General features: G+C 41.1%; 1 protein-coding gene across 6 annotated transcripts in view; it reads left to right on the top strand.

The window, feature by feature from the left end:
- The first annotated feature begins 3,026 nt into the window (after positions 1-3,026).
- LOC308092398 (kinesin-like protein KIF21A) overlaps positions 3,027-22,627 on the top strand; it is a 67,842-nt gene continuing 48,241 nt past the window's right edge. For all 6 annotated transcript variants that reach the window (XM_080438260.1, XM_080438262.1, XM_080438261.1 and 3 more), the window contains exon 1: positions 3,027-3,421. In XM_080438260.1, coding sequence (XP_080294386.1) covers positions 3,381-3,421 — 41 coding nt within the window. In that variant the 5' untranslated portion in view covers positions 3,027-3,380. The remainder of the gene's footprint in view (positions 3,422-22,627) is intronic.

The raw sequence follows: 22,627 nt of genomic DNA, 5'->3' as shown, positions 1-22,627 counted from the left end.
TTTCTTTTTCCTGTTACATCATTTTGAGACAAACATCACGCTTTTTTAAGAGAATTTTTACAAATGTATTTTCCTATCCACAAACTTACTTGTAACTTATAAGTTCGCATTTAAATACATGTGCTAAGTTTCACACAGTGTTTCTGCAGATCCGTGTGTTGGTGAGATTCATACTTTCTGCAGATCCGTGTGTTGGTGAGATTCATACTTTCTGCAGATCCGTGTGTTGGTGAGATTCATACTTTCTGCAGATCCGTGTGTCGGTGAGATTCATACTTTCTGCAGATTCGTGTGTTGGTGAGATTCATACTTTCTGCAGATCCGTGTGTTGGTAAAATAAAATAAAATAAAATAAAATAAAATAAAATAAAATAAAATAAAATAAAATAAAATAAAATAAAATAAAATAAAATAAAATAAAATAAAATAAAATAAAATATATATATACTGGGGGGCAATTGTCACAGAAGAAAATCTTCACAGTCTAATGGTAGGTATGATGTCTCCCCGGGATCCAAACTAGTTAAAATAGCAGATCTGCTATTTTCATTGCGTGTTCTTTTTAATTAATTGATGGAATTTCTTAGATCTTTTATTTATTAGTTTTTAGATTTTAGATTTTTGGGTGGGACATTTTTTGAAATAATATATATAATATTTGAAACGGAAAAAAGGGATCTTTCCTTGGTAAGCTGGTAAGCTGGACTTTGCTGGGCAGTCCACCCATTTGACCAGCAAAGACCAGCTACCAGCTTGGCTTTGCTGGTCAGTCCAGCCAGCCAGCTGGCTGACCAGCAAAGACCAGCAGAATCCAGCTTAGTGACCAGCTAACCAACTACACTGACAAACCAGCCTGACCAGCTTGTCCAGCCTGGTATGCCATCTAAACCAGCTTAAGCTGGTTTAGATGGCATGGACGAGCTTGTCCAGCCTGGTATGCCATCTAAACCAGCTTAAGCTGGTTTAGATGGCATGGACAAGCTTGTCCAGCCTGGTATGCCATTAAACCAGCTAAAGCTGGTTTAGATGGCTGGACACTGGACAGCCCAGCAAAGTCCAGCTGATAAGCTGGTCAAGTTTGGTTAGATCAGTGGTTCTCAACATGTGGGCCGGGACCCCCAGGGGGGTCCCCACATGATTTGGGGTGGTCCCCAGATGACAGTGAAGTGACAATTTAAGGATCTTTAAGACCTTTTTAATACAAAAAACAAACAAAAACATTACTGCATCAAAAGTAATCAACAAACTATAGTTACTATACTATAAAAAATTGTCAAACATTGGCCAAATTGTCTAACAATAATAATAATATAAGAAAACATTTTGAAAATGGCAGATCTACAAGCTCACAACACCTTCCTTGCGAGGCGTTGTGAGCTTGAAGATCTGCTATTTTCACAATAGAGTCAAACTAAACGTAATGCATCAACTCCTACATTCCAAGTGCTTATCAGGGTGGGGGGTCCCCAGTTCAAATATGATTATTTTGGGGGGTCGCGGCCTGAAATGGTTGAGAACCACTGGGTTAGATCACTGTTTCCCAAACAGTGGGTCGGGACCCTTTTGTGGGTCATGTACACATTTTTATGGTTCACAAGGAAAGATCCCTTTTTTCCGTTTCAAATATATTATATATTATTTCAAAAAAAATCCCACCCAAAAATCTAAAATCTAAAAACTAATAGATAAAAGATCTAAGAAATTCCATCAATTAATTAAAAAGAACACGCAATGAAAATAGCAGATCTACAAGCGTTGTGAGCTTGCAGATCTGCTATTTTAACTAGTTTGGATCCCGGGGAGACATCATACCTACCATTAGACTGTGAAGGTTTTCTTCTGTTACAATTGCCCCCCCCCCCCCCAGTATATATTTTATTTTATTTTATTTTATTTTATTTTATTTTATTTTATTTTATTTTATTTTATTTTATTTTATTTTATTTTATTTTATTTTATTTTATTTTATTTTATTTTATTTTATTTTATTTTATTTTATTTTATTTTACCAACACACGGATCTGCAGAAAGTATGAATCTCACCGACACACGGATCTGCAGAAAGTATGAATCTCACCAACACACGGATCTGCAGAAAGTATGAATCTCACCGACACACGGATCTGCAGAAAGTATGAATCTCACCAACACACGGATCTGCAGAAAGTATGAATCTCACCGACACACGGATCTGCAGAAAGTATGAAGCTCACCAACACATGGATCTGCAGAAAGTATGAATCTCACCAACACACGGATCTGCAGAAAGTGAGAGTGAATCTCACCAACACTGTGTGAAACTTAGCACATGTATTTAAATGCAAACTTACAAGTTACAAGTAAGTTTGTGGATAGGAAAATACATTTGTAAAAATTATCTTAAAAAAGCGTGATGTTTGTCTCAAAATGATGTAACAGGAAAAAGGAATGTATGCGTGTGTTGGTCTACTCACAAATAAGATCCAACAATTCACACACAGAATAGATGATTTACAAATGATATTTTATGATAAATGCACACACAAGTATAATATTTTTTAGTAAAAATTACAAATTCAAATTTACAAAAGTCAGAAATAAATAATTTGTGTTTGTAGATTGCAAAATACATGTGTAAATCATGGAAACACATTTGTAAATCAAAGAATATTTGTGCATCTTGGTATTGGATTCACAAATACTTTTGAGACAAATCTCTCCCCATAGTTGTGGGGGATATTATAGCATACTGTGCAGGTGTACAGTACCATACAAAACAAACAATGTAGCCTATACAAAGACTGCAACAATTTAAACATTTAATAAAATTGTTCTTATTTTATGCCTACGTTACATTATGAAAACAATGTGTATAACAAAGTTAGGCTATATTTTGGATCATGTGTGGAAAAGCCTTAATAATGACGTCAGCTCGCAGGGCGTGGTTTGATGACGCATTGCGGATCAAGCGAGAGAGAGAGAGAGAGAGAGAGCGAGAGAGCGAGAGAGCGACTCGTGCATGTGTCCCTGTGTGAAATGAATGTGTGCGTGTGTGTGCTGCTGTGTGAATGTAGAGTGTTGTTTGTTAGAAAGCAGAGCAGGGGGACAGAATGCACGCAACATGAGGGCGCACATTGTTGCCTCTTCTGTTAGCCGGTTGTTATGGTGATTATTACAGCTTCTACAACTATTATTAATAGATATGGCGGTGTTGAAGTCGAGCTGAGGAGGTGCTCCGCTGCACCACGTTCAACTCCCACAGCCAGCTTGTGGTGTGCGCTGTAGTTTTTCGCCACAAGTGAATCCAATGAAAATAATTTAACCTCCAACGCCACATTTGGGATTCATTTCGGCTTCCTTCCATTCCTCTCACGAAGAAAAACAACATTCGTGGAGGAGCCATGACAACACAGGATGAGAGCACTGTCCGAGTGGCTCTGAGGTAAGAGACTCACACTGACTGCACCTTGCATGCAAGTTCACTACACCATGTTGTAAGAAGCATCTCTTGTTTTGAGTGCTGCGGTATGTTATTGATTGATATTATATGTTAATTCATTGCACCTGTCACTTCTCGATGCAGCATCTGTTGATGATGATGATGATGATGCTAGGCCAGCTGATTAATACAGTCCCATCTAATGTTTTTAGGCTGCAGCACATTGACCCATTTCCAGTCAGCCAGCAATAATGAGGATTTATTTTTTCCTACCTATTCTTGTCATTCTGTGAGCCTCCATGACGCGTTTTGTCTTGAGGAACTGAACTGTGCTGCTCTTTATTTCTCATGACGCAGCAGTAGCATACAGTAACGGCCCCCCGGTAGCGATGCAAGGTGCATAGGAGCCATCCATCTATCTATGGGCCGTTTGCCCGTTTTTTACTGGACAGGATCGTCAGCCCTTGTTGACATAAAGACGATGATATCATCTTTTGTAACGGCTGAAGCTCTCGCCCAAATAATAACGGACCTACAAGCTATCGCGACGCGTTTATAGCTTGTAGAACTGTTCTTTTTTTTGTGTGTGGGGGGGGGTGATAGATAGCCTTGGATCAAGACTATCATAGATGTATTTTTTTAATCGATTTTGACATTTTGCATAGATACGTAAGTAAAAGTCAGACTCGATCAAATACATCTACGATTGTCTTTCTTGATCCAAGGCTATGGAAGTGACACCGTCATACGGTTTATAATATAAACGAGGTTTGGGAGTTTGTCAGAGGGAGGGGGGAGGAGGGTTGTACAGTAGCCGTCCTCAAGGCCTCCTCACCGGCCTCTCTCCTCCGTGTGGGCAGCCATATGCATCCATCCCGCCATCCATCCATCCATGCATCCATCCTCTCAAAGACTCGACTGTCTGTTTGTTGAGCGACGGTTAATCGATGAAAGAAAGTGCTTCATAGACGGCTAACTGTCCAAAGGAAAGACAACCGTTCAGAGCTTTGTTGCACTGTTAAATGTAGTGCTTTGTGTTTTCAAATAAGCTACTCAGTCGGTTACTCACTAATGCGAGGTTGTTGATTGAGTCTTTTTTGTGTGTGTATGACTTTGAGGTGCCCACAATGTTTAGATGCCCACTCTTCCTGTATCCCTCATTGTTAGCAAACTAACCAGAATAAGATCCATCATCTCAGTTGTTCATGTGTGTTATTGATATGCCACTGTATTGAAATGGGCTGCTCCCACCCAGCTGGTGATGTGGCACAGTGACAGACAGGATGGGCAAGACAGCTGGCACCACCATGGTCTGTTTGTCTCTTTCTGTCTGTTCCTCTGTCACCCTTTCTGTGTCTGTGTCTCTGTCTCTCTCTCATGCTGTCTTTTGACTGTCTCTAGCTCTCTTCTTGTTTTATGCAAAATGCAAGCATGCACATCAGGTTTTACTCAAAGAACAGGAGTTTTGCATCTATTGAAGATGATAATTGGTCATTATAATGTTGCAGGGTTTTGAATTCCCATTGTGTGGGTTTGGGTGTGTACTCTCTGCTTCCCATCCTGTGTGTTTGACCATAATCGTCATGAGCTCACGTGTTTCCAATGCTTACTGCCGAGTGCATTTCTATAAGTGCGTAATGTACACTACGCACACTTTCTACATGTGTATTTTGGAACCTGTCTGATTTGACATATTAATATAGACATTTCACAAATTTGCTTATCCAGTTTAACTGAGCGTGTGTACTGCTAAAGGACACACTGGCTAGTTACTATTGAGGGGATTGAACCTACAACAGGGACTACATTTCCAATCACTAGTTAGTAGACAACCTCTCACCATGCTTTTTTGCAATTTGCTATTGTTGCAGCAGTACCATTAGTAAATGGCCCTTCTAAGAGTCTAGAAGGTGTTCCCTGTGTACCCATCTGCTACATTCCTTCTTTATGTGACCCTACAATCTACCTGCACACCCAAAATGAGTGTGCTAAAAGCAACCAACACATTTCTGCACTCTTCCATCATTTTGCATAAAATTATCTATTGGGCTTTTGGTGGCCTTCATCAGCTCTGATGAAGGTCAACTGACTGAAATAGAAAACCACTAAGCCCAATTTCTGTGTGCAATTAATGAAAGCTAGTATGCAGGTAACTACTCTGCAATGTTTCAAGTTACAGAAAAGTATTCCCTACTGAAAATCTACTTTGTGATGATATTGAGTTCATGTTTTGGGTCAGTTGTTTATATCATTGTATCATTGTATATGTATATCAATCAACCACTATTGGTTCCAGACCCTGTCTACATTGTAAAATCCTCAATGTTAATTTAACTGACACTTATGGTCATTTAATTTGTGCACTCTCTGAGTTATTAATGGATAAACAAACACAGAGGATTGTACTGTGTACTGCAGCTGCTCACAGATAATAATGTAGTCCTCTCCTCACTCCTTTAGGGTATTTTTTGTCACTCTACAATTTACACATTCTTGAAATTTCCCCCCTCTAAACCCCCAGGATTAGAGGGGAAAATGTTAAAAACGTTAAAACTAAAAGATTTTCCAAAAAAATAGCAGATACACAAGCACACAACTTGTCACATCAGCTATTTAAAAAGGAAAATACAAAGATCTTAAAAACAAAACAAATGTAAAATAGGGCTCAAGGGCTCATTCTGGAGCAAGGCAGTGAATCCCTAGCAAACTTCGAAGGGAGGTGTTCTGTTGCTTGGACCTAAACATGGAGGCTGGCAAGGTTTCCCTAGAGGGAGGGAATCATACCAAGTTTAAAAAGATTCAGAGCTGGATGGAAACGGTACTCTTCATGTTGCACCATGGCAGCAAAAACACTAAACGACTCAGAAGAGGAAATGGGAAATTGAAACAACAGTGCAATTCACCTAAATGCCCCTGTTTATCTCAGAGACGTTTAGTCCTGAGGTTTAGAATACATGCTTTTATTATGGTTAAGTCAATTGGTTTGAGCATCTCACCGAGAGCTGTCTCAGAACTGTAGGGACTAAATAAGGACAGATGTGGAGGAGGCCAAGTTAGAATTACAACCAAAGCACCACCGAGACACAAGATTACAGAGGAACCACTCAGGACAGGAGTCGGACAGAGCTAAGTGTTACATCCTCTAGCCAACACAAGGTCTGTGAGCAAGCAGCGCTGCAGTGTAAACAAGCATGATGCTGCGTCACAGTTGTTCCAGTGTTGACTACAATGACAGGGTTGAACAACAGATTAAATGGTGCTGTTGAAATTACCTCTGATGAATGAATTACAAAGAGAGATAGCTAATGGTAGCTTGAGGTTCAACTGGAATATCAAGTGTCCATTTGAAGTTTACGGCATAACACATCCCAGCAATCGTAATTTTAGTTGTAGAATCAACCATGAGAGCAGGTACGCTGGGTAGTCAGTTTGTGCTGTTAGTGTCTGTGGGTCCGTGGCTGACTCCTGACCCAGGCTGCTTGGTTCGGCGGAGCTGAACAAAGCAGAGGTTCTGGGGAGGCTTTAGTCTCTGTCAGGCCTTTTGTGTTTGACCACTGCTGCCATGGGTGACAGGCACACATCTGAGCTCCTCCTCTCATCCATATTAAGTATGTATTTAATTCAGAATCAGTGAGCACTGTTTGGTATTGAATCTAAAAATGTATAAGTCTTTGGCAAAGGGTCTAATGACAACATGATCAAACTATATAAATAATGTTCCATTTTCTAGATTGTCAACATTACAAGTAACCAGAATTATAGAGCCCAAGGGTCAGACAATAGATGTGACAAATAGTCCTGTATTTCTAGTATGTACTACGCATGTTCTTTGAATAGTCTGCCTTGGTCTTTATAGCTGCTTTTTCCAAAGTGCTTACATTCCCCACAAACCAATGACACAGATTGACAGCCAAGAGCCAAGGCCCAAACTTGCTGGTCGTTGGGTGCAAACAGGGGTTCAGTGTCTTCCTGAGCCCCAAAGTCAGATGCCTGGGCCAGGGCTCAGTGGTACTGTAGGCCAGCAGAGATACATTACATGACCACGCTGAAACAATCAACAGATGAACAGTAGTGATGGATGGATGTGAAGAAACAAAGCAGACAAAAAAACATTGTTTCTTGTGAACTTATTATGGTCATTAATTAATCACAGGAATTTGGACTATTTTTTATCTGAGAGTCTTATACTTCCACCAATTGAGGCTTAAGAACAGACTAGCTACATGCTTTAACCATTTGAACCCCATCATCCCTATTATGGGAGGAACATTTGGCCAAAATAGCCGATCTAAAAGCTCACAACGTGTTGCGGCGCGTTGGGGGCTTGTAGATCGGCTATTTTTGGCGAAGAGATTTGGTGTAGCGTACCAAGTACAATTGCAACTCGGTTCCGTTTTAATAAGTATAGAGGGTATGCATGCAAGTTAATACTTAACCACTTGAACCCTAGCGTCCCTATTCTGAAGGTGAACAACATTCGGTAGAAAAAGCTGATTTTCAAGCTCGGCTGCAATAGGTTGTGAACTTGGGCCTGTGGGCCTAGTATAGAGCCCTGGGGGACTCCAGTCAACTAAGTATAGGGTTTAACTTAAGTGGTTACGTGATGTAGTGACTCATTTCTTTCCATTAGCATCAATATTATGCCCTTTAACTGTACAGAAACATCAGCGTGACATTATTAGTAAGCAGGAAGAACACACCACCTGCTTTGAAACAACTTGGCCAACGTGTACCCTACCACTACAGGTTTTAATTTGAAGCTAAACAATCATGTCACTGGTAATTGCAAGATTACTTCCATCGAGTTGTGGCAGTTAGAAAATCACAGGATCTGACACGCCTTCTATATGTGATCCACACGGCTTGTCTGTCGTCACCTAGAATGTCAAGCAGAAGCGCTGGCATACAGTACAACTGGTCAGCCTTGTTGGCATTATAGAACAAGAGAGAGCAGACAAATACTCCTAGTTGGTAGTGTAGATATTCACAAACCATAATAATCCCCTCCCCTGCCGCTTTGATCCTTAAAGCTTGTCTGCCATCACCCAGAACATCAATTATACCTGCCTGAAATAATAACCTCATCAGGCTGGTTCAACCAGAACTGTTACAGAACCACCCTTCCCTTCAGTGTTGACTTAACCCTCAATAACAAACAATGGTGGCACATTGCTCTACGCAAATAAAACGTCCCTCCAAAAACTACAATATATTGTAGTCAGGAATGTATGCATGCTGTGATGCTTTCAATGCAGTGTCTGTGCAGCTTGCAGATTGCGCATTATGTAAACATAAACTATGGCCGGGCTAATGCACACGCAGGGAGCAAAATGTCCTGAGTGTTGTGTACCTTCTTTTGACGGAGTTTGGAAGAACAGGTCGACTTCTGTTGAACTAAGCTGGGGGAGGTTAAAGGGATTGCACAATCCCCAGGCAAAAACCTCAAGCTCCTTAACCCAAACCTATTACACACAACAACATTGCGACTCAAGGTTGAATGAGAGAAATGCGTATATTAAAGGGAAATCATCAAGAAACAGTGGCATAACAACCGCCAAGGTGAATATTGTTGCTGTCGGGCAGAAACCTTGTATCTCGTATCGTAATATTTGCAAAATAACGCCCTACTTTGTCATACTACACTACAGTGTCACACAAAAGTAGCGAAAATACAATTAAAAGTATTGTGACTTCACTTTGTGAGCCTAAACTTGTAAGCTTGTGACAATAATATAATAACTAGTTAACTACATGTATCCAATTTGGAACACAGGTTCTTTTTTCCATTTCCAGAAAGGTTACGCTTTTGGACATACAAGGCTTCCACCTGACGGTGACGACATTGTTCATATTTTAGTTTGCTTACAGTACTGAGTGCAACAGAAGAAGATATAGATAGACAAATACATTTGGGCCTATTGCTTCCAACTATTCAGCCCACTGTGGAGCTAGGAGGGCTCTGAACATGTCAACAGAATGCAGAGGGAGTGGGTAGGAACTGTCACATCCAATTAGAACTCAGTGCACACACAGTGCTCATTTTCTATCTACTATCTGGTTAAACATTTTCATTGTGGTCATGTAATTGATGAAGACCAAAAACATGAACCCTAGTGTCCCTATTCTGGGGGAAAACATTCCACGAAAATAGTAGATCTACAAGCTCACAGTACTGGTTGGCTATTTTCGGCAAAGAGGTTTGGTGTAGAGTGAAAAAAGAGTCGGGTGCCAGGGTTAAAGTGGTTAAGCAGGAAATATGTGTGACTTGAACTCTGGATCAACTAGGCCATAGGCTGTTGCTCTATAGTACTGTATATTGTAACTGGTCTTTGAGTAGGGTTAGAAATTCCCAGAGGAAATAATTGTGTTTATTATGCCTTTTCTGCTCATATCAGGGCTGTTCAGAGTGATAAAGTGTTAGGTCTGTGGCGCCTTGGCCACAGACCCCCATCCGAAAAGATTTTGTGCAAGATTTGTGTTGTTAAAATGTTATTCCTTATTATGTATATTCCTCTTTTCTTTTCTTCAAGATCTTTTGAAAATAGCTGATCTACAAGCTCGTACATCGGCTTGTAGATTGGTTACTTATGTATATAGGGTTAAAGTGGTTAAACTGATATTGTCTCATTTGGGTGGGGACCCCCTGGAACCCCCTCAAGGACCCCTGGGGGTCCCCAGACCCCACTTTGAGAACCAGTGAGCTACGTTATCCAGATGGACGCTATGAATATATTTACCTACTTTGCCTTGAGCGCTAAATAGAAGGATTGTGTGGATCTTAACCAATGGTCACCTTTGAATAGACTTGGCTCTTAGCTGATTAGACTTGAATAGCTCACAACATAACTGACCATACTTGGTGTTGTGATGGGTACTTGGCATTGGCACTACTTTACCTTGGTGTCATATCGACGGTTCAAATAATGGAAGCGTTTTTCCTGAATTCGAGATTGTTTTGGCGCACCCCAAAGGAGGTTTTAGCTACAACCCTGAAGGAAAATGACCAGCGCTGAAATGTTAAATGATAATAATTGAGAATAAAATATGTATCCTTGGTGCTCAAGTAAGATGAGCTGTTGCACATCAATCACTAGGGTTGAAGTCTATCACCTGCCTCTTCAAATGGCTCATGGAATTCCACTCCCCTCAAACTCACTCCCCAACCTCCTTCCAGTGTTCTAATACAGTTATTGTTCTTTCCACTATGTTGTTAATTGCGGTTTAATATACTCAAGCAAAATAGACATTTATGGTCAGAAATAAGATGGAAATGCATAGATTTACTGTCAAATCAGGTAACAGACTCATTGCCTTTGCTGTTGTGCGTAATTGTGACACAGACAGATCATGCTTTACTGTCTCAGTCCCCAAATGCCCATTCTGCACCCGGAAAAACCCTGAATGGTAAAGGCCTTTGTTAGAAGAACCCTGTAATGCAGTCGTCTAAAAGAGTGAGACGTGGTTCTCAAGAGCTTTCGCTCTTTAGCAGCCACACTCCTCTTCCTAGACTGATGAGTGTTGTGTTCCAAGACACCGCTAAGCATAGCCTACACTTAAACTGAACTCGCCACCGAAATAGACGCGGAGCGACCACAGCGTCACTGGAAGTCCTCAGTTATCTATATATCATGACCTCTGTGTGAGGAGTCAGCAAATTTCTGACAGACGCATCCGCACCAACGCAGAAGCCATGCACCCCCCCCCCCCACTGGCCACCACGTGTAGACATGTTTATGACATGGAATGGAGGCTATACGTCTCCTACCGTTGTGGGACGGTGTGTTTACTGTTTACAATTCAATCTGATATACTTCCTCAGTAGAAGACTGTGGCTTTACTGGACCTCCCGTAAGGCCTATGCGTGTTTTAGAAAAAGAGAATAGGCATAACATACAGTGGTTTTCAAGCTTTCTGTGCCCATGGCACACCGAAGGGCAGGTCAAAATCTCAAGGCACACCTGTTGTATTCATATCAATGCTAAATAACACTCTATACACTCTTATCACTCGGTAAATGTTTATTTAATTTACTATGCCAAATAAAAAGTTTAACCGCTTAAGCTCTATTTCATACTTTCACACATTTTGTTGGGACCCAGGAGGATGCGTTGTGATATGCTATTACCGCTATTTCTGAAAACGGGCACAGAAAGCAGGCAAGCTGACACGCAGGATAATTTGGTTGTAATTGCATAGTACAGTTACTACAGTAACTCACTTTCACTCCACGCGCATGAAAGCAAGTCGCTCGTTCTGTTCTTGGCTTTGTCTTTTCATGCTGCACTGCACTTCCCCCCTCCCTCTTAATTGTTTTCTCCGTCTCTTATTTTCCTGTTCCCTCTCTATAACCTTTTATTTCAGTGCCGTACAATGTTCTTTATCTTCACAGTGTTACCCTTTTCCTCAAGATACCGATCAACTGGCCTGCTACGGGCCCTTCTGAAGTGGATGAGGCTTGCACCTCATCTATATGTGGTGGCACTGGCCATACTACAAATAGGCTATGGATGTAACTTAACTTCCACCGTCATCAAACTGCCAAGAACAGCGTCATAAATAGATCTCAGACAGTCACAAATAGCACGGTTTGCTTGTTTTAGTGAGCTGTCACCTTGTTATTTATTGCTCGGCAGTCTATATCTGCTAATGACTAGCAAAGGATGTGTTTCCAAGAACAGTAAGGAAGCATGTTGCTGTGAACTACAATTAACTTATTATTATTCAGTGCTGTTTAGCTTTCACACCATCGGGCAGGCTAGAACGTCTGACGCTGTGCTGTGTCTCTTGACTAAAATGTAGGCTACGTTTAGACAGTGTAGAAAGCAGTGTATGCAAATGAACCCCCTTCCACCTGCTGTTATCGTGCCCACGGCTGTCTGGTTTTGCATATTCATGAAGTGTGAGCAGTTTGTGTATTTGCATCAGGTGTGAGGAAGGATCCACCAGACAGTGTTATTACCTCGCTCTGCCAACCAAGTAATGGGCTGTAGCTAGAGAGAGACAACTGCATCAGAACGCTGTGGCAGGTACCCGACCATGAAACTGTGAAATTGTTTAGGTTAAGCCCACAAGCACCTGAATTAATCACATCACTGTTACACAATGCTCACTGGCAAAAGATAGCAGTACAGTTCTAGGGCTGGAAAATTAAGTGAAAATATATTCAAAACCGACATTTAGAACCACTTACCGACTTAATCTTGCTCATACAGGTTAATTGAAAAATCTAGATGTAGCCGTTTTTATGCAATTTTTTATTTCGTATATATATCAACAAGAAAAAAAAAGAAATATATATTTTTTATAATCGACTAAATCAACTAGTCTGATTAATCACTTAAGCCCTGTATTATACTTTGTACGTTGTACATTGGTGCATACAAAAACAGTGAGCCCGTAGTATCTACAGTGCAGACCTTGTGAGAACTATGAGGGTACTGAAAAACAAGTGTATTATAATTGTCCATTCATTGTAATCGAGGCAAAAGTGATCGTGATATTGATTTGAAGTCATATCTCCCAGCCCTAAGTTCTTCAGTAAATCTTCCCAACTGGACAGAAATGCAAATGTTTAACCACAGACATGCGTTAACATTGTCGTGACCTCTACTACTAGCACATATAACCAGTGGTGGAAGAAGTAGTCTTTCTTTACTTACTTATTACTACTTACAGTAAGTAAATGTAGCTGTACCTCAATATAGAAATGCTCTGTTACAAGTAAAAGGCCAACATTCAACATTTGACTTGAGTAAAAGTACAATAAAAGCTGCATATATCCTAACCTAAATATCTCCCGACCCATTATCTCTGTTATCTTGTTTCCTTGAAAGCTGTTAGCCAGCCATGTTTTCGGGGCTAGCCTTTGTGTCCCTCCCTCCCCGGCCCGGACCACTGGCCCGTTGTTGACACAGACAGAGATGGTACCCTGTGTCAACAGGACATGGCTGAGTGCTGGTGGAAGAGAGAGATTAAAGTTGTCAGTCGCCACGACTGATTTAATTCATTTTCATAAGTTTAAAGAGTATTAGAATGGGCCAGAGTAGCCATAGAATACATGTTCTGTTGCTTAAAATTAAATTCATATTCAGAGGCATCTTCCATAAAACTGGTAAAAATGGTCTCGGATATTTCATAAGAGCAAAGGATAATGCCTAAATCTGTGCTTTCTTTTACTGGGTGGCCGTTTGTAGAACAGCAGGAACATAGGTTTAGAATGTTTACAATCCTCCTATAATTCCCCAAACCTCTCACCAAAAGCTGTCACCAAAACCTGTCACTTTATGCCCAGTTCTCTTCAGTGGCCGGAGCAATTGATCTGCATTTGCACACAGCCATTGACCATTAGCATGTGCACGGAACAGTGACGCCCGTTTTTCACTTTCCCAAAATGGAAGCTGTTTATTAGCGTTTTTATGTAACGGAATTCAGGCTATGGGGAGCTATCGTCGCCATGGTTACAGCCATCGCCATGGTCACGGCCCCCAAGCTATGGGAGGAAGGGGTCCTCCTTGGGGCCAAAAAGGTTTGGCACTATTACTGTACAGCACAGCACATAACCCAAAGTCTGTTAATACTTTGACTGTACACATCCCCGGGTATGGATGGACTAGTAAACATAAGTCTACATATTGTGTTAATTGTTTAGGAAACAAAGTACTAGTGTGGAGCACTGCTTTCACGCTGCTTCACAAATCACAGACTGGGAAAATGTTCAGTTGTGAGATTAGTTTTCGCTTTAATCCAGGCATGTGACACTGTGTCTCACTTTGCTACTTTATTTCTCCTGTTGGATGCTTATTGCCACTTGCACTCCACACCTATTCTTTAGTTGTTGTTGTTGTGTGCTTTGTGGACGCAACTGTGTGTGGAGACTAAATTGTGTAGACAGAGTAGCAGACTACATTTAGGGGCGCAAATGGCAATCAAGGCTATACCGAAATCTTCAAGGCTTTATGCTTTGTCTGTTTGTTTTGACTTTTTTTCTTTTTGATTCAGTACACTTCAATTATGTCATCTGGCATAATGACCAGGAAGCATTTTGAGTTGTTTTAGGAATGATCTCTGCCGTGTCATTACGTTGGCGCACGCCTCTGGATAGCTGCCTACACTTTACAGTTGAGCATCCGGCCGCATGAAGTTAAAAGCGTGTCATTTTAACCTGTTTCACCCATGGGGAGCTGTAGGAAATACTGTAAACGTTGTGCATTGCCAGATGTTTTTCTGCATACAGTTGTCAAGTGAGGTTAAGTAGTACGGGTGTGTACATGTGTAGGTGTGTGAATATGTGTGTGTCTGTGGTGTCAGCAATATGGATATGCGAGGAGGGAAGGGTCTTGTTTCTGTCCCCTCTCTATGTTGACAGCTAGAGATCATCCCTTCCTGACACATCCTGTCCTCCCCTCCAACACACACACACACACACACACACACACACACACACACACACACACACACACACACACACACACACACACACACACACACACACACACACACACACACACACACAGACAGACACGTTTGTATTACTATACTTCAGAGGACATCAATATTTTAGGACGGCATTGACATTGGTGCATTCATTTTCCTTGGATCAATTTTTTTGTGTGTGACATCGCTGCATAACTATAGTATAAAATATGGTAAACTCTAACCCCAAACCCTAAACCTAATATCTAACCTCATCCTGAATCTCTTCGTAATTCTACCTTTAAAAATCACATTTAACCTTAAAACATAAAAAGAAAATTGTCCTCACATTGTACTATACTTGTGGGGACATTTTGGCCCTCACAAGTATAGTAAAAGTGCGCACACACCCACACCTCTGATAATGAGGGGGGCGGTCTGCTTGGCGACCTCCTGACCCCACAGGAAGCAGTAAAGCCATTATCAACGTGCCACAGAGGGTTACACGGCCTTGTTTGTTTTTGTGTGTGTGTGTGTGTGTGTGTGTGTGTGTGTGTGTGTGTGTGTGTGTGTGTGTGTGTGTGTGTGTGTGTGTGTGTGTGTGTGCGTGTGCGTGCAGATCTCAGATCAGCTTCACTTCTGGACATAGCACAGCAGCCTTGATTGTCAAATGGATGATATGCAGCTGTGCTCAGATCAGTGTTAGAAGAGTCCTTCTTTAGCCAGAGGAGGTATTCTTTTGTGTTGCAGGTAAAAAACACCCAGCACTGTGCAACCAAATACATACGTACAGTACTGTTTACAATTTAGACAACATTCTGTGTCCAGAACAGGGATGCTAGGGTTCATTCATGTGGATAAACTGGACATATAGACCAGTGGTTCTCAAACTTTTTCATGTCAAGGACCCCCAGATAGATACATATTTGGCCGCGGACCCCATCTGAAAATGTTTTGTCCCAGGGACTCCCAGAAGAAAAAAGAAATACAAATTATTCAAAATCTTCCAAACATTTTCATTATACAAAATTAATAAATCAACAAATAGCAGATATATACAAGCTCGCTCGCAGCGCGGCAAGACCTGCTATTTTTGAATAGCCAAAGTATAAAATGTTAAAGTGGTTAAGATGATTATGATGCTATATTTACTACTTTTGCTGGGGACCCCCCGGAACCCCCCCAAGGACCCCTGGGGCTCCCCGGACCCCACTTTGAGAACCAATGATCTAGACGGTTACTAGACAGTTAATGTAATCGTAACAAGGCCACCCGGCTACTGACGTGCTTTATCTTTATTTGTAGTCAGGGCAACATTAAGTCCTCACAGGTTGCCATTCCAGACATGTTCCATATCCAAGGTCTGGCTTCAATTTCAGGCTGTTAAGTCCAATAATAAGGTCTCAGATAAGGGTTAGGTGGGGCTGATGCATGCAGGCCTGTGGTTACAGTGTCTCTCTCCCTCCCTAGAGGTTGTTAAAATGTAAAAAAAAACAACTTACATGTGGGTCCTCCTCGGTCCGCATCTATGGCAACTGAGCAAACGGCAACAGACCCCCATGAATTATCCAAGGGGAAGTAATGGGTTGTATGGCCTCTTGATATCAGACACACCATGCACCCATCTCATTTTTAGCACTTTTCCCTTGTGTGCTTTTCAGGAGCTGTCATTTGGGAGTCTGCTAATAATAGTGTTTCAGCCCAAGATCCAGTTCACCCTAATGCCATGTTTCTCTTTGGAAACTAGTTGTTTTTTCTGCTCTGGTCTGGGTTTTTTTCCTCCAAAGGAAGGATTTTGTGGAACTGGAGGAGACAGGGGGTTTAGGTACTTGTTTTTTGAGGTACTAGCACTGGTTAAAACTCGTTGAGTTGTACCGATACCAGTATTGGAAATCAATGCTCCAATATTGCCTATAATGATGATATTTGGGAGTACGCAAGTCTATACAGGATCCTATATTTGTTTGGTTTTTAAGTTGATGTTGTATTATGTTTTATACTGTACTGCACTTAAATGTCTTGTTTCACTAAATTATGGCTGCACAGTTTATTAAAGAAATGTATGCACCGTATCAGATCGGTATTTTATTGTTGTTATTAAAAACAAAATACCGTCAATTTATTTATACAGGTGAAAATCTCATTGAGATCAAGATCTCTCTTTTTCAGGGTAGCAGCAGTACAAAGTTGCAACGTACACAACATAAAACACAACCTGCAACATAAAACCAGATTCCTGCAAGTTCAAGTATCTGAATCGTTATGTGGAAGGAAAAAATGGCATCAGCACATCTCTAATCCTAGGTCTTACAATAGAACTCTTGAGTTATAGCTATATAATAAGCCAAGAAGTAATAAGCTGTCTACCTTTTCCTTTGTGTACTCCTGAGTTCAGTGCATATGGATGCCTGCTAATAACAGTATTTCTTCCAGGCTCTAATCCATCATTATGACATTTTCTTGTGTAGAAACCAGTCCAATTAATTCCTACCCCTTTTTGTTTCTTTGCACAGGAAGATTTTAGGCAGCACGAGCAGAGGTTTGGGTTTGGTTTCCTGACACTGTTAGCGTCTCCCTGGAGAGGGACATGCTTTTACCTGTTAGACTAGGATTAGACTGAGCCTTCCCATTAGTTTTTTTTTTTTTTGCAATCAGTTGCCAAAACAGCTTTTGTTGATATTGGAACGGTTGAGATAAGGAGACAGATTTAGATGTGATTGGTTAGACCCTATGTGTACATGGGGTTTGGGGAAACCCCCCTTTAAGCGTCATCATGTATACTTGGTCGTACAATGGTGCCGCGCATTGAAAGTATCTGATCTACATCTGACTGCAAACCTCTATCTGTCTGCGGACCCCCGTCTGGAAATATTCTGTGCCAGGGACTCCCATACACGTTTTGTTTAAAAAATATTCCAAATGTTAAAAACTTTTCCGGGGCAGCTATTTTCAAATAGCTGATGTATATAGGGTTAAGGTGGTTGTGTTTTTTGATGGTATATTAACTAATTTGGCTGGGGACCCCCTGGAAATCCCTCAAGGACCCCTGGGGGCCCCCGGACCCCACTTTGAGAACCACTGATATAGACAGTGTGGTGACTGGTGACGTCTTACAAAGCTGGCAAGTTACACATTGTTTGGAGAAATCTTCAAAGGACACCAAACAATAAAGTGACTGGCTACATTTATCTCGGCGTAACCTTTGTGTCTGGACCCAGTTTGGTAAAAGTCACTATATATATCCTCATTGTCAAATGCGGTTACATTACATCACTGGTAATCACATTCTGCTCTGACAAATGCTTTCCTCCCAAAGCAATGCCAAGAACAGGTCCCAGTGTCTCAGAATACATGTTTCCAAAATGACTCGTGTTGACGTTAGGAGTGGTCGAGGTACAGGAGACAATGAAAGACTGTGAGTTGTATTTTCTCTGGGACAGGGACCACTCCAAAGGAAGAGGGCACTTTTAAGTCATAGCGATGCATAGAAAAAGGCATACATATTGTTTATCTCATACTGATTTGGCTGTTGCATGGCTTGCGCTACTAGAGATGTATTTATACATTCCACTATCATTATGCCCTGATGAAGACCAGCTGTGTGGTCGAAACATGTTGGCATCTTTTTTTTAAACTATGTAGCCACCTTACAATAAAAGCTTTTAAATGTATTTGTTCTATCTGCTACAATTATTTTGAGTGCCTGCACTGCCTGGGACCTGACATGTTTTCTTGTTCCCATCATTTCAAGTGCACCAGGTTATTATAAAAATACTTTGTACTCACTTGAGTGCCTGCTTGTTTGTTCTACTGCTAGGGGATATACTTGAAGAACATTGCATCAACACTATAGGTTCATTTATACTTATTGTGGTCTGATGTCGCTTGAGAACATTTGTAATTCTTAATACCTATCGTCTGTCTGGTGGAAACCTCCAAAACAGTTACTTTTCAGGATTCAAATTCAAAAGTACTTTTGATTCTTTTGTCAATTTGTGCGACGCTGTAGTATGATCAAGTAGGGCATTAATTTACCAAAAAAAGTTAAAATATGGAGATACAAGGTTTCTGCCAGACAGCAGCGATATACTGGTGTAAAAATGTGTGCCCATTTCTACACATACTACATTTAAGAATTTAGGGTGTCCATATTCTGAATCCCCCAAAAAGAGGACACTCGCCCTGGCCTCTTGGAGATACTAAACAGATACTTACAGTAAATCGTATATTTACTCCCCAGGGGTTAAAGTGGGCTAGCCTGTTTCACTTTAACCCCTGGTATAGTTTGGCAGGGGGTATAGTTTGGGCTGTTATTCAGGCCTTGTGCTTAACAAGAACAAGGCCAATATCTGTAATGTAAAAGACATTTGCCTGATGTGGAAGGGGTGGGAAGATAAAGAGACAAAGACTTTTCTGACATCATAAATCTTTCTACTCTACTGCACACTTAAAAATTGCATTTATTTATTTGTCCTTCACTTCCCCTAACCCTGCCTTGTTGGCATGGTTGGCATTCCTCAATGTAGCCAGGAGACTCAGGCTCATGGGTAGGGCTGTCAAGATTACAAATTTAAGTTTATGATTAATTGTCATAGAAATAATTGCAATTAACGATTTAATTGTGTTTTTGGCATTTAACATTAGAACATATGATACAATTTCTGTTTGGTTTTTAGGCTTCATAATCACAAATTGCACAGGGCAGATATATGACAAATAACTTAAACATTAAACTAAAAAACTAAAATAAAAAAAATTACCGACATTTATAATAATTTTATACAAAAAAAAACATATATATAGCGGAAATAGCTGATCTACAAGCTTACAACACGACACGTTGTAAGCTTTTATTTTTGGAACATTTATAAAAATACATTAACATGGAGATGACAAAATAATCGTGATTACCTCAAATAATTGCGATTATTATGTAATAATTGTGACAGGCCTACTCATGCGTTGGAGCAGAGGATGTAACTTTCCAAGTGCTCGTTTAGAAAAAATCTGTACTACTGTACAATCACTGTATAGAATTTGGTGACATTTAGATGGGTTATCGGCGGAGGATAGATTGGTAGGTAGATGCACATGGATGGACGGTAATTAGTCATTGTAATTAGCCTCCGGGCTAATGATATTACATACTTTGTTGTGCGTCACAACAGTGAATTATCCTCTTCATGGAGTCAGTGGGTTCCAGTCATGTCTGTCTCTTAATGTGGTTCACAGAAAGCCTCGTCACACTGATATCCTGCTGCCGGGATCGGATTATTAATTCCCTCTTCCATTACCGTCCCCATGGCAACCCTCTTTCCTCATATCTTCGGAAAGTCATAACGGACTGACCTCCGCCATAAAGAGAGACCCTTTTATTTTCATTAAAGAACATGGTGAACATCCATGGATATGAATTTGTATATTGTTGCTGTCTGGCAGAAACCTCTTATCTCCATATTTTAAATGCCCTACTTGATCATACTACGGCGTCACACACAAATAGTAGCAGATCTACAAGCTAGTTTTGAGCTTGTAGATCTGCTACTTTTGATATTCTTTCATTTGAATCCTGAAAAGTAACAGTTTTGGATATACTCTATGAGGGTTCCACCCGACAGACGATATTCTTGTACAGATGATGGCATGTTTTACTGTCTGACTACTGTTGACAGTAGGTACTACTGAGGAGTTAGGAGCCTCACAATGCACATTCACCACAAGTCTTAACAGCTACTTTGCGCAAAACCCCAGATAGCATTTCAGTTTCCCACAGAGTAAATTCTTCCACTTTAGGGTGATAAGCTCTCTCTACCACCTTCAACCACAATCCAATCTATAATCCCTGCAGCGCAGAGGCTGAAGCTCGCACACTATATTATCCTGTAGCTGCAGTACTTGCACAGAGATGGCTTTGTGCTACGCTACAGGAGGTATAAATGTATATCAGTCTAGTAGTGAATGATTGTCTCAATGGTCACTATTCTCATATCATGGTCACTATAAGACTAGACTCTAGTCTAATAGTGACCCGTAAGGGTCCATTTGGTTCCATTTGTGCTCTCTCTGAGTTATACAGTAGTATAGATCATGTGATGAATGTCGGTGACTGCCTCAACATGTTAGTGTTTGCACGTGTCACTTTATTGTCTTTTTGCTTTTTTTTGTAATGTTCTCCGTGCTTTCTGTAATGCTCATTTCCAGGGTGATCCTGGATGGGATGGGGATGTGTTTTTTCATCCAGCAAAATGAGATCTACAAGCTCAATACGCAACGTATCGTGACACGTTGTATGTTGGCAAATGTTGCCAATTCTACTCTTTGGGGTCCCAGGCACAAAACCTTTTCACATCGGGGTCCATGGCCTAATACATATCATTTTGGGGGTCCTTGATAATCAAGTATTCAGAAGTCAACCTAGTATACCTTTCTAAAAGTGTGGTTATGCTTAAATACTCCATCGTATGGCCAGGCTGCTTGTCTAGCCATCTACAAGCTTACAACACGTTGCATACAAGCCTGTAGATCGACCATTTTCTGCATGGAACACCTCTCCCAGTTCTATACTACACTGACAAACACGACAAACCCCCCTGACTGCTACACGGAGCAGGTTAAAACAAATGCTAAAATGTATTTGCAGACAGTTTTTGCCCCAGGCCTAGACTCCTATAGTGTCTGTATAGTGAGCGAGGCTGATTGCCTCTAAGCACCAGTTCTTTATGCCCAGTGTGTCTCAGTCTCACTATGGCTACAGAAACACAAGCAAGCATGCACACATGAACCCCAACGTGGCACTGAGCCAAGTACATGTGTGTTTATGTGTAAGCATGCACACACGCACACTTAAACTTCAAGTTTATTGTCACAAAAGAGTGCGTTAAATTCTATTTTGTACAAGCACGCACGCACGCACGCACGCACGCACACAGTCACGCGCGCACGCACACAGTCACGCGCGCACGCACACACACCTCTTTCTCTGCCTTTTTCAACCTCTTGTTCTCGATTTTCCATCTCTCTTTCTGTTTCTTTCCGTTTGTCTCTTTCACCTTCCTCTGCCCCCCTCCCTCTCTCCCCCCCTCTCTCTCTCCTCTATGAAGGACAGTCATTGTGCTTTAACTTCAGTAGAGAGCCCAGTGGCAGATGACATCATCAAAGGGAGCCACACTGCTTGTCTCAGCAAATCTAGACATGAGCACCTAGTGTGTGTGTGTGTGTGTGTGTGTGTGTGTGTGTGTGTGTGTGTGTGTGTGTGTGTGCGAGCGAGCGCCCACCACAATCTTGCATTTAGCTTTTTGCACGGCTTTGACTTTTAGAGATTGATTGTGCTGGACCCAACATTAATGTATAGTCTGTGTGTGTGTTTTTTTTTATGTCACGTGAACAGCAGCAGAGTATACAAACATTTGTGTTTGTCTTATTAGGTGAACCAAGGACGCATTGTGTGCACTTGTGCATGCATGACTCTTTCATACACGCCCACACACCCACCCACCCACACCCACACACACACGCACCCCTGTCCACCTCTGCCTTGTGGCCGTGTGTGCAGCTACCTTAATGATTTATGGAGTGAGCGTGGCTAAAGGGAGCAGGCAGCACTAACAAGGTTATTACATTTTTTTTTCTTCGTTTTGACGTTTTTGTTTGCAATTTCAGTTTAGTTTGTATTGCTTTTTAAAACTTAACTGTGTTTACGTAACAAAACAATACATTTATTTTTTACCCCTCATTTCCCTAGTTATCTGCCGCTGGAGTAGTGTGGTGGTGAAACACATTGGGCCCGATTCACTAAGC

This window comes from Gymnoscopelus braueri (genome assembly GCF_963280865.1).
Source record: "Gymnoscopelus braueri genome assembly, chromosome: 9".
Lineage (NCBI taxonomy): Eukaryota > Metazoa > Chordata > Actinopteri > Myctophiformes > Myctophidae > Gymnoscopelus > Gymnoscopelus braueri.
Note: the sequence above shows the minus strand (reverse complement) of the source record. Positions and strands in the feature narration are given on the sequence as shown.